General features: G+C 34.3%; 2 protein-coding genes and 1 non-coding gene across 3 annotated transcripts; 2 read left to right on the top strand and 1 right to left on the bottom strand.

The window, feature by feature from the left end:
- Nucleotides 1-91: 91 nt before the first annotated feature.
- LOC105129654 (uncharacterized) lies at nucleotides 92-6,994 on the bottom strand. Its single transcript, XM_011031808.1, has 9 exons — nucleotides 6,679-6,994; nucleotides 6,109-6,156; nucleotides 5,914-5,991; nucleotides 5,732-5,800; nucleotides 3,761-4,990; nucleotides 3,332-3,435; nucleotides 2,749-3,163; nucleotides 420-2,093; nucleotides 92-339 (listed from the first exon to the last, which is right to left on the bottom strand). Exons 1-9 carry the CDS (start codon nucleotides 6,958-6,960, stop codon nucleotides 244-246), a joined length of 3,996 nt encoding a protein of 1,331 aa, XP_011030110.1. The 5' UTR covers nucleotides 6,961-6,994; the 3' UTR covers nucleotides 92-243.
- Nucleotides 6,995-7,883: 889 nt separating this feature from the next.
- Nucleotides 7,884-7,955, top strand: TRNAD-GUC (transfer RNA aspartic acid (anticodon GUC)). The gene has a single exon. It is a non-coding gene; the product is annotated as a tRNA-Asp (tRNA).
- An 833-nt stretch (nucleotides 7,956-8,788) lies between these two features.
- LOC105129655 (low-temperature-induced 65 kDa protein-like) lies at nucleotides 8,789-11,228 on the top strand. The gene is made up of 5 exons (XM_011031809.1): nucleotides 8,789-8,905; nucleotides 9,031-9,246; nucleotides 9,377-9,793; nucleotides 9,893-10,846; nucleotides 10,966-11,228. The coding sequence occupies exons 1-5, from the start codon at nucleotides 8,830-8,832 to the stop codon at nucleotides 11,040-11,042; spliced, it is 1,740 nt and encodes a 579-aa protein (XP_011030111.1). The 5' UTR covers nucleotides 8,789-8,829; the 3' UTR covers nucleotides 11,043-11,228.
- The last annotated feature ends 4,532 nt before the right edge of the window (nucleotides 11,229-15,760 follow it).

Consider the following 15,760-nt stretch of genomic DNA (forward strand, 5'->3'; position numbering starts at 1 on the left):
CAATGATATCTATGTTAACCGTGTTGAAAGAAATCAACCTATCATAGCTATGTCCGTTAAGTAAAAAAATTAATTACTTTTTTACAGAACACAAAGGTTATGATATTCCAAAATTATAGAAAGCACAGGAAAGGGTGGCATTGTTACAGGATTTAAAGAAAAGCATAGCATTGGTACAGATGTTTAAGGACCAAAATCTAACTTTATCAACATAAACCCAAACATCTATACCTTTCTTTCCCTTCAATTTCTCCTGAGCTTTTTGCTCATACGGTGGGCACTTCCATCACTCCATACCAGCCTAGTTTGGTTTCCACCATCCATTGCAAAGGATAAAGTCTACATTTGATGAAGCTTCTTATTACGATGACAATTTAATACAGAAAAATGTCTCATACAAAAGGGTTCACGTACCATACCTGTTTTGATCTCTTATCCTTGGGTGTCCATGTTGGAATTAGGGATGCGGAAGTTCTTTCCTTCTGGGATGAACTTGACAATTGAATAGGTTGTTTCTGCTTCTTCTGCTCATATACTTTTCTAGGAGTGCTTCCTCCCTGGTACTTGAAAAAATCAAGAATAGACAGGCTTCTTCTCTCAGTAGCCTTTGATATATATCCTGAATTCCAATAATCTGGAGTACATGTATCAGGTGGAAGGGACTGCTGCCGCAATCTGCTCTTTTCCCTTACTCTGTTAAGAAACTCTATTGTCCAGGGTGAACCTGGTTGTGGATGAGCAGAATGGATGGCTTTAGAAAGTGGTGTTCCACTTCCACCGCAATGTGATATCTCCTCTTCAAATGGAAACCTGGTAGATTTTCCTGCAGCTCTCAGTGTAAAAGCCTCTTCTAAGAGATTTTTCCTGGGTTTTACAGGCACTTTTTCATGCTTATCATCCATAATTGGGTCACCACGATTTTGTGGTAACCTTTGTCTATCATTTTCTATAGGGGTCCATAAATCTGGACAAGAGTTTTTCTCAGCAGCCGTTGGATTATTAGGGTGACTATTCTTACCAAATGACAGTCGTCTTGCAGCTTTCGACTTTCTTGCAGAATCTTGTTCGATATCAGGCATCCAAGGTGAGAAATATGTAGAGTTAGCAATAGAAGCAACGTCTTTCTCCAACGAGACGGGATCATCAGTGAGGTCTATGACTTCACCTCTAAAGTACTCATGCAGGTTGTTAGCGTTAGATTTACAAGGATTGCCGCTGTCTAACTTCAACTCCTTGATATTTATTTCGGATGCCCGATTTTGACCCAGAAATATATCGTTCAGTGGTAACCTGGGCTGTCTTATGTCATCCCGAATCAGAGGATCTTTGAAGTTTCCAGAATAAAGTGGTTTCATGGAAGTAGGAAAATCCATCACCGGAGCAATATCCGGTACCTGCTTTTGACCAAACAAATCTTTCAAAGATGAACTATGTTGGTTCAACTCACCAAGCATCTCGGGATCTGTTGAAGTCCAACAATCATATTGCTTAAACATTCCAGGATCCAGCATACCATCAGTGAATTGGTTCAGTGATTCAGATTTCCACATGTCATCCACTTGAATGTCAATTTTTTGAAGGCTATTTATGCATTTTCTTCGTTTTCTTTCAGAATCAATAAGAAGATGAAGTTTATCTGAGTCAGGACAAGAAGATGCAGAGGAGGAACAGTCTGTCATTATGGATCTAGAATCCTCCCGCTCACCATATTTGCACAAAGCACTAAATAGAGCTACACTTTCAACTGGAACATGATACTGTTGGACTGCAAGGATCCTGCGTTCATGTGACCATTCAAGAAACTCAATAAGCATGCCTCCAGAAGACAGAATTGCATGTGCTGTCAGTGGATTAATTGATGGAAATTTGGTAAGGAAGGATTCTGCAAGAGTTTCTGATTCAGGCATTTTAGGATATCTGCCCCTGGAAGACTTAGTGGCATACAAAATACTGTTTAATATAATTTCATCGGTCAATTCAGCTGAATAGGAAGAAAAGAGCTGTAGGTCAATTCCCAGGCTTGCTGCAGCTGCGTAGAGTCCATCAGAGAATTCCATTACAGTAGAGAGGAATCTGGTTTCTCCTTCAAAGACCTGCAGAAAATGTAATATGAAAGGTAAGAAACAAAGTTCCAAAATAGCAAATTATTCATGAAGGAGAGGTAATTGAGAAGAATATCCTAAAGAAGAAACCTTCATATATCAGTCAACCTTATTATGGCCAAAGTAAAATACTAATACATGCACATTATAATTTATGCACCAACGGATTTGAATTTTTTCCAAAATCCCTTGCAAGAAAAGATCAAAATTGCGTAACATATGCACATAATTAATGTCAAGAAAGTAATATCTGATGAAGCTAACCTATCAAAATGATCATAATTTAATGTACACCACTAAGATGCCATTAATTATGAATATGCTGGAGAAAATGCTTTCAGAGTTCCTGTTAGACATTTTTGTGCTACGACAAAAGTTAATGTTTCCTACTGCTAGGAAGAAAACCTGCACGTACAGTGATTCAGTAATTCAACAATTAGATGATAGACCCTATCCAGCATAGTATTGTATTCAACCTAGAGCTTTTTCATTCATAAGTGGATTGCTGCTTCACCATATCACAAGAACTCCAGAAAAATGCACAAGTTTCATTCTTCTAAAGACTGGACTACTCTACATAGAACTGGAGTAGGAAAAAAACAAAGGAAAATATGTGAATTATAACATCATAATATACAGGAATTACCAGAATGCAGCCACTGAAAGCAAAACTCAGCAATGTCAAAACATTTGCAGCAATATTCTCAATGCACAGAGGTAAGCATGAAGAAGCTTCATCTGCAGCAGTTGCTTTCTTTCCAATATTTCCACAATCATACCACACTAAGCAAATGGAAGAACTAATAATCACGTCAACAGGCAGATTCAAGTCACGCTCCACAACTTGTGCTCCTTCTTTCTCCATCGCAAGAATTCTTTGGTATGTACTTCTTCTGGATACTATCATTTCCTTGTCAAAATTTTGAGTATTCACAATAAGGACGATGTCAGGGAAATAAATCATGTCCCCCGGAGTCTCTTCAGTTTTTGTTGCATAGGGTGCATAAGGAACTTGAAAAGGGACGCTGCAAGCTTCTGCTTTATCTGCAGCTTCTGAAGATGTCATATGAAACTTTTCTGCTTTATCTGCAGCTTCTGAAGATGTCATATGAAACTTTTCTGCTTTATCTGCAGCTTCTGAAGATGTCATATGAAACTTTTCTGCTTTATCTGCAGCTTCTGAAGATGTCATATGAAACTTTTCTGCTTTATCTGCAGCTTCTGAAGATGTCATATTAAACTTGTCCTCAATAGGTGCAAGATTTAGCAGTTCCTCCAATTTCTTGTCATCGATATTCTCATTCATACCAGGAACTGAATGAGATTTGCTTCCCTAGGATGAAGTTAATGCTAGGTTAGTGATATTTAGTAGTAGAATTATGTTTGCAGAATAAGTTAAAATTGTAATTGAGAATATAGTTTGCAAAAACATCATTAGGAAGAGAGAGGCAGTTTATGGGAGGAGATAAATCTCAGTAGAATGTCAGTATGATAAATCTCAGGAGATAAATAATCCTATATTTACCTTAATTCTGTTCACACTCAAAGCAAAAAACTGTTACTGCAATGATTAAGGAAAAAAAGAAAATTTCTTCATATAGTAAGAAGGCAACAGGCCCAAACTGGAAAGATTTGTTTCACTTATTTAAGAAATTTACCTTGGGAAATGAAGCCCTTGTATCAGGAATCTTGACTGTAGATTCATTTTTTCCCCTAGCAGTAGCTTTCCCAGGATTCAAGAAATAATCAAGATCATTGAATTGTGACATAGAATTGAACAACAATGAAGCCTTCCTGGCATTTTCTCCAATTAATGTTTCTCTATTTCCTGTTTCTTGACCTCTATCCAAAGACTCACTTGAAGAACCTTCCACATGTCCACTGTTGGGAGTTTCAGAAATCACATTCAACAGTTCCTTATGTTCTTCCATGTGTGCCCCACTCAAACCATTATCAGAGAAAACAAGGTCAATCACCAACTTTCCACCATCAAAGGATTCCCTATCAAAATCAATGTTGTGTGAATACAACTCCTCCAACATTTTTTGATTTATGGATGAATTTTTACCGTTGTAATTATCCTCCTCCAAGAGATGCCAATCCAAATAAATCCCATGGGATGCAGATAGGGGTTGTGGCTTGAGTTCAGCTAGTTTTTCCTCCATAATGGCATTGATCGAACTTCTCTTGTCAGGATCAGAAAAAATAGGTATAGGCAGAGATTTGAATGTGTCATCTTCCAGTGTCAGTTCACAACTAACAATCAATTCATCAAAATTCTTAAAATTCATATCTTCTCTGAACATCGAGTCACATGTTTGTGGTTCATCTGTTGACTGCATTTCAAAGAAGACTTCATAAAGTTGAGATGAATCCGTCTCAAGGAATTTGAATTCCTGGAAAATAACTGCGTTCATTGGTGAAAGACAATCTGCAGAGTCTTCACGACCCTGTGGAATTTCCACCATGCTTATAATGTCCATTCCCAAGGATGTATCTCGAGAAGCCAGCTCAGGTTCAAGGCATTGCTCTTCTGGACAATGCTTTGAAAGAAATTCTAAGATATTAAACTGCATCGAACCCAATAGCTCTTTCCCGTCAATATGCAGGATATTTTCTTGACCCCATTTGGACTCAACATGCTCAAGAAATAAAAGAAACTCATCTTCCATGGATGGGTTTGTGAAAGTTCGAAGACTCATCTCTTCAACTTCTAAAAGAGGGAATGTGTTATGATGAAAATGTGCTTGCTCCTGAACAGAACCATCATATTCCAGCACACAAGCTTTTTCATCCATGTCAAACTCTAAAGTGACATCTTCAACTGAATAAACTGATTCCTGAACTTTGTCAGGATATTGCATTTCAATCTTAGGCCTGAGCAGATCCTGCAAGTGTAGAAAAAATCAACAAATAAATAAAACCACATGATGATTTATGAATGCCATAATCATAAAAACCTGAGCAAAATCTTAGTACATATAACTATTTAAAAAACGTCTAGACCAGACAACTTTGAGCAGCAAAATCTTTGTCTAAGCATCGGACAATAAGGGTAAGCAATGAAAAGCAAGTTATCGTAGTACATATAACAAAGTAAAAAATTATAACCAACTTTCCAAAACTGAAGTGAATGAAACAACTCATTAGTATTTGTTCATTTACTTCCGAAAAAACAAACAAACAAACAAAGGTAAATGAGTGAAACAGGTGACTGCAATCAGCACATCATATTCTTTTCATACATTCATTACTGTATTACACCATTTTCCGGAATGGATCAGATAAGAGAAACAACGAGACCATCACTTGATGAATTTGTACTAGTCACCATAAAATGCTTCTTGTATTTCCATCCAAATCTTTTAAAACAAATAATATATATCTCAAAATTACAAGCAAAATGGCACAAACGAGTCAACAATATTTTAAGAAACAGAATTGTCCCAAAGATTTAAATATTCCAATCCTCATGGAGTCACTTACCCTTTAAATATTCCAATCCTCATGAGTCACTTACCCTTTATCACTTTACATAACACAACTGGTTCTAAGGAGACTAGTGCAAAATCACATGCAAGCACATTATACAAAGACTCTGAGTTATATAGCATGGCTCAGACACTTACCAAATCATTCTCAATCTCAGAAACTTCAGAGAGGAGTTGCATCCCTTCGTCAGAGAAGCACACATTCTCCTTCAAAAGCACACAAAACACAGCACATAAGCACAAAATCTCCTGGCACGTGCACAAGGAAAATGTATCTGTACCCGCATATCTAACTAACTCTCTAAAATATTGATCTTTACCAAGAATGTATCAATCTCTGGTGCTTCCAATTGTATAACTTCAAGCCTCTCCGAATGTTTATTGTTCCCATTATCTTTCTGCAAGAGCAAATGTCCTTTATACATCAGACAAATCAAACCAAATTAATTTAAAAAAAAAAACTTTTAAAAAAAAGTTCAAACAGAATTCCTATTTCACTCATTTCGAAACTCAACCTCTTGAGCTGAATCAGTTCCAAAGCCTCTCTCTGTCTCCTCTTCCTTCTGCAAATTGAACACCAACTGTGAATATCACATTAGGTAAATACAAATGTAATCTAAAATCACTGTTTCACCTTGAAATCATTTTAAAAAACAGCGCAGAATAAGCCAAATTTAACATCATCAATTAAAAAAAGGCAAAAAACAGAGGCTGTTAATTCAAAAAATGATAATTTAGTTCTCTTCTATTTCCAACTCTGATGTTCTTTAACTTGATCGAAGCATAGTAAAAAAAATTAATTAAGAAAAAAGAACTGAAATAAAATTAAATTAAACTATAACTTAATATAATTTTCTAAATACTGATAGAAAAATAGAAGCCGAAAAAAAAATATTAAGGGAGAAAAACAGAAACAAAACAAGAAAAAATGATGTAAAATATAAAAGCTCCAGTTTCGATAAAAAAGAGAAAAGAATCCACGAATTTGAAAGTTATCAAATAAATTAAGGATAACGCATCATAATCGACAGAAACTAAACAACAACAAAAAAAACTAAAATAAACACGATATTTTGGAAACAGACCTGATGAAACCGATCAGGTAAGAAATCGCGAAAATCAAAGTCGATGAAATGAGGAAGGACTGAGGAGATGAATTTGGAGAGAGCGGAATCGATAGGAGGTCTTTCAATCGGGAGAGAGAGCGTTTCAAGAGGATGGAAGAAGCGAAGGAGACGATGCAGTTCTTGCTCCGGAGGAGGAGGAGCAGGAGCAGGAGCTAAGTGAGGGACTGGAAGATTTAGGAAGCTTAGGGTTTCGACCGGAGAAGAAGAAAAGTAGTCTGTGTTTAGAAAGCGAGTTCGCATTTTGTTCCGATACAGAAGGAGAAGGAGAGGTAACGGACTACTACTTTTTCGAAGCTGAAATTGAAATTGGCGCCTGAGTATTTAAATTCTCCAACGGGATGGTCTTTGCTATCCTCCTGCTATATAAGAGGTGAGTGAATTAATCGAATTATATGTGAAAACTGACTTCAAATTAATCGAACTGAATAGTTTTTTCATTTATTTTTTCATAATCTTAGTTAGAAACAGTTAAGAAGAATTATTTGATTCGGATTTAATTTCAGAATCTGAAAACCGAATAAACATGATAAAAAAAATCACTATAAATTAAAGACTAGTTAAATCAAAATTAAAGCATATTTAATGGTTTTTAAAAATATAAAAAATATACCAAATCAATTTAATAGGTTGGCCTTTTTGAAAAATTCATTTCCACATCTCTGCTAATATAAGTTGAGTATGAGTCTATTAAACTTAAACAAATCGACTTGATTTTCATAATCGTGGTAGTATACAAAATTAGAACCTATTAAATTTTGGTTATACGTTGTCTTAAAAATAAATATATGTATGTATGTATGTATGTATAGATGGGGTGTGGCCTGCCTTCCTTAAACTATTTTTTGTAGCTAACTATATAGATAAAAGACAATCCAAGATGCTTAATTGGAACTTTCTGGATTGCATTTCTAATTGCCGAAAAGTGAAGAAAGTTTTAAACAATTTACAATTTAGACACTCGATTTAAAATACAAATTCATTCTAAAGAAAATCGAAATTAAAATCCAAAAAAAAAAAGAAAAGTTAATTCTTGAAAGATCAACATGTAATATGTTTGAGGCTTTGAGCCCAAGACCAAAAACGGAAGCACAAAGGTGAAAAAGGAATAGCCAATCCATATGTATTTTATTAAATTAATATCTAGTGGATCCTCGACCAGTAATGTCGTTGTAGTATAGTGGTAAGTATTCCCGCCTGTCACGCGGGTGACCCGGGTTCGATCCCCGGCAACGGCGATATCCTTTTGGTTTTTTGTTGAGATTTCAGGTCATTGTTTAGAGTTTTGACCACAAGTAACGGGAAGCAGAGGCAAAGGCACAGGCCATCATAGCATGGTCTTATTAGAGGACAGACTCAATATGGACTTTATATTACAACTCGCTTGACACTACTTTTTTCGAGAAAAAATATAATTTGATGTTGAAGAACTCATGTGGTTTCGTTAAAAAATTAAATTGACCAGATGGTCAAACCCCGCCCATAAACTCATTAATAATTTAAAAAAGAAATTGACCATTTTAATTTTTTTAAATAAAAAGTTTTGTCAGCTCTTTTTTGAGTGTGTTTAAAAATATAATTATATTAAGTTTTTTATAATATGTTTTATTTAGAAAAATATTAAAAATATTTTTTTTTATTTTTAAAAATTATTCATCAAAATAATTAAAAATCCTAAAAATATATTAATTAAAAATAATAAAATAATAAAATAAATATTTTTTACAAGAAAAAACAAAAACATTTTTGTTAACTTGAGAGCCCAACCTAAAAGTACGGATATTATTAGTTAACACTCTACTCTGCGTGTACTGATCCTGTCCCTGTCCATGCCATACAAATTGATATTTTTTTGGTAAAGTTTATCCACTCCCATCACTCTCTCCGGCATTGCCACCGCGTGTACAAGCACTTACAGTTACGTGTCTGGAAACGGACATGTCTTGCATATTGTACACGTGTCAATTGCCCTTCAAGGCCACCTCCATGCAAATGTGGCCACGTTACTGTCTTGTCCCTCTATAAAATTATTCAAATTCTTCCACCACTGCATGGTTATCTTTTTCTTTCAGTAAGTAACTGTTTATTCTTTGGCAATCTACTGTTTTCATCATGGAATCACAGATGGCACGCCCGCATGGTGTTCATGACTATGAGCATGACCCCAACAATGTTGGACTGCATCCTGGTATGAACCTTATTTAACTTGCAATGTTCTTGTAAAGATCATGCAGGCTGAAAATATTTGGTTAATTACTTGTAGGCTGATTTTGTTCTTGTAAATGTGGCTCATGTTTTTGTGTTAATTTTTAGTGGTAAAGGGTGAAGATGGATATCAGCATGAGAAGAAGTCAGTGTTGAAGAAGGTGATGGATAAAGCCAAGAAATTGAAGGACAAAGTCAAATTACATGGTCATGGCCATGACTATCATGACGAGGGTCATGTGCCTGATGATCATGACTTGTACGAGGAAGATGATGATGAGGATGAAGAAATAGTTGAGGACCCACAAGTTCATGGCGCATCAGGTTTGTTGTTACTTGCTTCAATGTCGATCGACAGCTGGTAATGGCCTTGCTTGAGAAAGACAGGCTTAGATTCGTGTGTCAATAAATTTTTGGAATCTTTTTATGTTTTAATTGTGAATCAGATCTGCAGCCTACGATTCTGCTGCTATTAGGAGCTCTGTGCAAGGACAAGGTCGGAGGCTAGGTAACCCTAGGACATCTTATGGAAACCCAACAACAATGCAAAAGGAACATACAGGCACTGATCCAATGAAGAGCTCTCTTCCTGGGCAAGAGGTTCTTGTTGGAAGGACAACTGCCTTAAAAGAAGTACCCCATGCCCCAGTTAATTCACCAGCATCTGTTTCTCCAGCAACTGTTGAACAAAGAAGAGATGCTTATCCTGTTAAGGGTTTTGTTCATGAACAAGAAAGGATACGAGGGCAACCTGAAATTAATTTGAAAATGCCAGTAGGATTGGAGGAGGATCCTTATGCTCCAAAAGGTAGACTTGGTGATCATGCTCCTTCGAATTATCAGACTAAAGTCACTGATCCAACTGGTTCTGGTAAGTTCTGTTCAATATAGGCATGCAAGCAATGCTTTTTGGTATTGATGATTGAGCAAATTTTAGTCTTCCAGAGGGTCTAATTCTTGCACTTTTCAGGTGGGAAAGAAGCAGGAATAACGCCAATTCTTCACTCTTTCGACAAAATGAATATCTATGATGAATCAAGAGGAGAAAAACAGAACTTATCGACTGGATCGCGTGATGGACAGCTCTCCTTGCTTCCCACCGGAAGCCATGACCAATTTTCTGCAGAACCAACTCCCCCAATATCCATTAGTTCCCAAGAGAACCCTGTATCACGTTCGAAGTCTTTTGTCACCTTGAAAGCCAAGGAGCACACACTTAGTGGCATTGGTGGTAAACCATCAAATCAGAGTGGGTACACTGAAAAAATCTCCTCTGCCACTTCTGCAATTGTTGACAAAGCAAAAGCTGCCACAAATGTCATGGCCTCCAATCTTGGATATGGAGAGAGAGACAATAATAGTAAAGAACATACAATGACACATGAAGGACAAGTACAAAATGCTGCGAAGCCAGCATCGACAGTTGAATATGGAAAGAAAATTGCAACTGTGACTGAGAAACTCACTCCACTGTATGAAAAAGTCGCTGGTGTAGGCAGTACTGTAATGTCAAAACTCCATGGCAATACAAATGCTAGCACTAATACCAGCAATGAAGCAGAAAGCAGGATTGAAGGGAAAGATAAAGGGGTGTCAGTGAAGGACTATTTCGCGGAGAAGCTGAGGCCAGGAGAAGAAGATAGGGCGCTTTCTGAAGTTATTTCGGAGACTTTGAACAAGGGAAAGACTGAGACAGGGATGTGGAAGAACGGTAGGCCAATGGGAAAAGTGACAGACTCAGAGGAGGTGGAGAAAAGTTTAGGTAGTGAAGAAGAGAATTCTGACGAAATAACGGATTCGGTTTCTGTGCATATTCCTGCCAAGGCTGTGGCTGATAAGCTCAAAGGTGCTGTTGGTTCTTTGTTTGTCAATAGTGAAGAATCTAGGGAATCTCAGCAGCATCCACTTTGTTCCACCAATGCTGGTAAGAATTAAATACTATCTTGAATTGGGTTTGAAAATTCAGCTTTCGGGATAAAATCTGAAAATTAAGACTTAACTGGTTGTTTGTGATGATGCTTTTTGGTGTTTTGGGGTTTGCAGGTGCTGAAGGGTTTTCTTCTACCTATGCTAGTGGTGAAGAAATAGGAGAGAGGAGACTTCAAGAGACAGGGAACTGAGGAACATGCAATGGCTAGTAATCTTAGAGAGACTCTGTGCGTTTTACATGGTTTCTACTAGTTGGGAAAATGTTGTTTTTCTTTGGTGTTGTGTTGATAGAACTGTAATGAAACGGTAATGGCAGGCACTGCATGGATGTATAAATTGTTGTGGTCTGTGAAAAATATGGAATTTGATGTTTATTAGCTTTCAAGATCGTTAACATGCTGGAGTTAGGTAGAAAAATCCAATTTCTTTTAGACTTTGAGACAGCTGAACACAGATTACTCAAATTAGGGATGAAAAAAAATGAGATTTTGAGTTTGGATTTCTAGCTATAGTTTCCAACCTTACAAGGTCAACAATTAAACCCGAAATCCTAGTTCTAACGTGGAGTAATATGTGGTAAGTTTCTTAAGGGACCTTTCCAAGAAAAAATCGGTGGCCTCCTTCCTTCATCCCCTTGAATTTGGGATTCTGTTTGCTGACTGCTTGCCCTCCCAAGCAACTCATCTATATAAGCTTTTTCCCTCACAATATACACTAACACCTAGGCTGTGCGTGAGATTAGATTGGTGAAGTTTGAAGAAAGAAGCAAGAGCACAGCTATCTTGAGTGGATCAGTCTCATTATCATCGCTTATTGAACAACTGTGTTGTATCATAACCAGAAGAAAACGAAACAAACTTGCTGGACAGCATGATTAATTAGAAGCCATGGAAAATTCTCTCCAGAACCTACTCCTCCTATACCTTGACTCCATACCCTTCAAAGTCAAGACACCGAGAACACAGGCATAGTGAGATTCCTGTTAAACTATCAATCTATAGCAGCTACGTACGTACACAGCAAAAATCTCTGCTGCCACGTCTGTAATCGCTGATAAAACAAAATCTGCAGAAAATATTGTTACTTTCATCAAGCTTGGACATTGAGAGAAGGACCAAACTAAGAAACAAGACATGCAAGGACAAGACACCGTGTGGAGTTTCTTCTGTAGGCTGTACTGTGATGGCAAAATTAAGTCCATGGCAGTGGCACTACTGGTGCTTGCACAAGCACTAGCATTGAAGAAGAGGGTGCGATTTGAAAGCAAGTTTTCAGCTTCTACAGCACACCTAATTATATGGCCACGTAAAGTCATGGAGCCTTTGTAAATTTGGTAATGATTCGTTCTCAAAAAGTGATTAGCACATGTTTATCGCATGGAAATGTGTTGCTTCGCCTGAGCTTTTTGAGCGACACGTACAGTATTTCTTGACGGTCAAATGTTGATGTTGAGTGGACGGTTCACTACGACACTGTACATATTAATTAGCTTCCATAAAATTAATTGAATCTTCATGAATTCTTCTCTTTTCTTTTCTTTTCTTCTCTTTTCTTTCTTGATTTATGCTTTTGACTTATAAAGTTTTAAAACAATCCTTCATTTTTTTTTCTTTGGATTTGGTCCATGTTCTTTTTATTATTATTTTTTATTTTAAATAATTCATAAAGAAAAGTGATTAGTACATGTTTATCGCATGAAAATGTGTTGCTTCGCCCGAGCTTTTTGAGCGACACATACAGTATTTCTTGACGGTTAAATGTTGATGTTAAATGGACGGTTCACTGCGACACTGTACACATTAATTAGCTTCCATAAAATTAATTGAATCTTCATGAATTCTCCTCCAGGGTATATGGCAAATACCTCCAATCTGATATCGACAATCTTTTCTTTTTTTTTCTTTTCTTCTCTTTTCTTTCTTGATTTATGCTTTTGACTTATAAAGTTTTAAAACAATCCTTCATTTTTTTTTCTTTGGATTTGGTCCATGTTCTTTTTATTATTATTTTTTATTTTAAATAATTCATAAAATTAAAATTTCTTTTTAATTTCACCGTTCTTTGATTTTATCATATGTCATATTAAATCATGTTCTTTTGATTGCTATTTATTTTTTAATTATTTTTTTTAATTACACCCCTCAACATATGATTTTACTTAATTTTTATGTAAATTTTATCCTTATTCCATTAATTTCTATTTATTTAGATTTTTTTTATTAGAACTTTCTTTTTTAATTTTATCCCTTAATATTTTATTAATTAGAAATTTAACTTCATAATTTTTTCATGTTTTTTCTCTATGGGGTAATTTCAATCCTAAGACTAGAGTTATGAATTTGAAATATGAGATCATGTTGACTTTGGTATTTTTTAAGGTCCTTTTTTACTATTGATTTTTTTTTCAATTTTATTTTTAGATGTTAGATTTGTTAGATATTAGGCTTATTTTTTTCTTCTTCTTTGTGAGGTTATCTCAATTTCATATATCAGGTCGTGGGTTTGAAGGGTTAACCCAAATTAACTCAACCTAATTTTATTTTGTTTGATTTATTTGCTATTATTGTATTTTTTTATTATCATATCATTAAATAAAATGACCTTATTAGATTCAATTAAGTTAATGACCTGACTTTCATATTTCTCTTATTTATTTTAAAATGCTACCATCACCTTAGCAACTTTTTTTTTTTCAAGTAGAAAAAGTTAAGGAATTGAGCTTTTTAATTTAGTTTGAATTTAGAATTTAATGAATTATTAGTTTGAGAGATTAGTCTAAATTTAAGAAATTCACTTGAATTTATTTAGTTTTTTTAAACTTGTATTTTTTTAGTTTTATCATTGAATATTTATATGATTATAAATTAGAGTCAGATCTTTTTATTTGTTATTCTTTTATTGAATTTACTTTGGTAAATTTTTTAGATTGATATTTCTTTTCAATTTCATCTTTAATATTATATTAATTAGAAATTAATTTTTTTTTAGTTCAATCCTTTAAGGTTTGAGGTGTTTTTATATTGGGTTTAATGATTTTCTTTCTATTTGTTTATTCCTGTCCTTCAATTAAATTGTGAGTTTGGCAGACTGACCTGAGTTGACTTTGATTTTTTTAGGGTTGTTTTTTGTAGATTTTAATATTTTTTTTTATGTTTTGTCTTTCAGTATTATGTTGTTTTAGAATTAAGTTTCGTAATATTTTTTTTTTAATTTGCATTATATTGGGTTATTTTATTCGTATAGCCTAGGACGCAAAATTTGGCTGGCTTGTCTAGTTTGCTGGATATATTTTAATTGTTTTTTATTTTTTTTTTAATTTCATCATTATACATTGAATTTGTTTGGAATTGAACTTTAATTTTTTTTAAAATTTTATTTTTATTAGTTTATCATAATCTTATAACATACCTTACATCTTTGATACACTCATGTATGTTGGTCTAAGTCATTTTTTGTTCTTTTTTTTTGAAGTTTTTTTTCTTCTACATTTGATTGGCTAGAATCTTAATTTTATTATTAATTTTTTTACATGTTTCCATGATGTTTTAAAATTGATGCATTTATTATCATTATTTTCTTATTATCTAATTAAATTATAATAATTTTTTTCTCAATTAAATTTATGCCTCGAATTATTTCTTTTTCACTTTTTAGCCTTCTCTTATGGTTTTCCTCTGCAACGACCACTCCTCTCATTTTTCCAGTAACCATATAATTGTCATTTTATCCTACTCAAACCATTATTTTCAGCCTTGCATTCCTTCACTCATAACCCTTTCTGCCGACAGATCTCCATTCAGCCGAGAATCAAACCAACAGCCCCCTCGCCAGCTGATTCCTTCACCACCAGTCGCAGCAACATCGTCCCCTCTTCCCAGCAGCGGTGTCCTTCTGGAGATCCAGCGATTGAAATCACTACACATTTTGATCCAACCGTGCATTTCCCAACACCCCGCACGCAGCCTTCTTTTTCAACCGAGACCTGCCCATCACCTCCACTCCATCACAACAATCCACAACCATTCAGGTTGCCCCCTCCAGACCGAAAATAATATCCCTCTCTCATTCCTAGCAGCAGCCGCTCAAGGAAGAAGATTTTTTTTTTATTTGTTTATTATAATCTCATGATATGATTTGTGTATTTGGCATATTTATTTAGGTTAGCTTAATTTTTTTTTCTTTTTCTTTTTTGTAGTTTTCTCTTCTCCGTTCGATTGAATAAAATCTTAGTTTCATTATTTTTTTGTTTTGGTAATTATTTTTTAAAATGTTCCTGTGATTATTTTTTTAAATTTATCTATTTATTTTTGTTATGTATTCTTTTATTATCTAATTAAATTATAATAATATTTTTTTCTCAGTCAATTATACTAAGTTGTTTTTTTTAAAAAATAATATGTGCATTGTTTAAGCAACTTTTTTTTTAATAATAATAATAAAAAAAATTGTTCTAGGCTGTGCCGTTATGGAAACCCACAAATTAAATCATTTATTTAATTTTCTTGATGAGAAACTATATTAAAAAAAATTATGAAAATATAGGAATAATCGAACTAATTAATCCATGTCCAAACTATAAAATCTTGTAAAAGTTTAAGGGTGTTATTAGAAATATAGTAGTTGTTTAAAGTATTTTTTATTTAAAAATATATTAAAATAATATTTAATTATTTTTAAAAAATTATTTTTTTAAACCAGTTAATCAAAACTATTTAAAAAACTAATAAAAAACTAATTTTAAATAAAAAAATTAAATTTTAAAAGAACTACTATGTTTTTATACATATTTTAATTCTAAAAACAATTTTTAATATTTTTTTTTTTTTTGTAAAAAACTGATTTAGAATCTATCAAATACAAAGCGTGTGCTGTGAATTGAATGGGTTGAGTTTTGGATCAAACCAAACTT

Source organism: Populus euphratica, unplaced genomic scaffold, assembly GCF_000495115.2.
Source record: "Populus euphratica unplaced genomic scaffold, PopEup_1.0 scaffold16.1, whole genome shotgun sequence".
In the NCBI taxonomy this organism is placed as follows: Eukaryota; Viridiplantae; Streptophyta; class Magnoliopsida; order Malpighiales; family Salicaceae; genus Populus; species Populus euphratica.

Coding starts and splice junctions, on each gene's coding strand:
- LOC105129654 (XM_011031808.1), bottom strand. CDS start 6,960: ATGCGAACTCGCTTTCTAAACACAGACTACTTTTCTTCTTCTCCGGTC. Junction 5,992..6,108: donor GAACTGATTCAGCTCAAGAG/GTTGAGTTTCGA, acceptor TTGCTCTTGCAG/AAAGATAATGGGAACAATAA. Junction 340..419: donor AGGATAAGAGATCAAAACAG/GTATGGTACGTG, acceptor CATCAAATGTAG/ACTTTATCCTTTGCAATGGA.
- LOC105129655 (XM_011031809.1), top strand. CDS start 8,830: ATGGAATCACAGATGGCACGCCCGCATGGTGTTCATGACTATGAGCAT. Junction 8,906..9,030: donor CAATGTTGGACTGCATCCTG/GTATGAACCTTA, acceptor GTTAATTTTTAG/TGGTAAAGGGTGAAGATGGA. Junction 9,794..9,892: donor CACTGATCCAACTGGTTCTG/GTAAGTTCTGTT, acceptor TGCACTTTTCAG/GTGGGAAAGAAGCAGGAATA.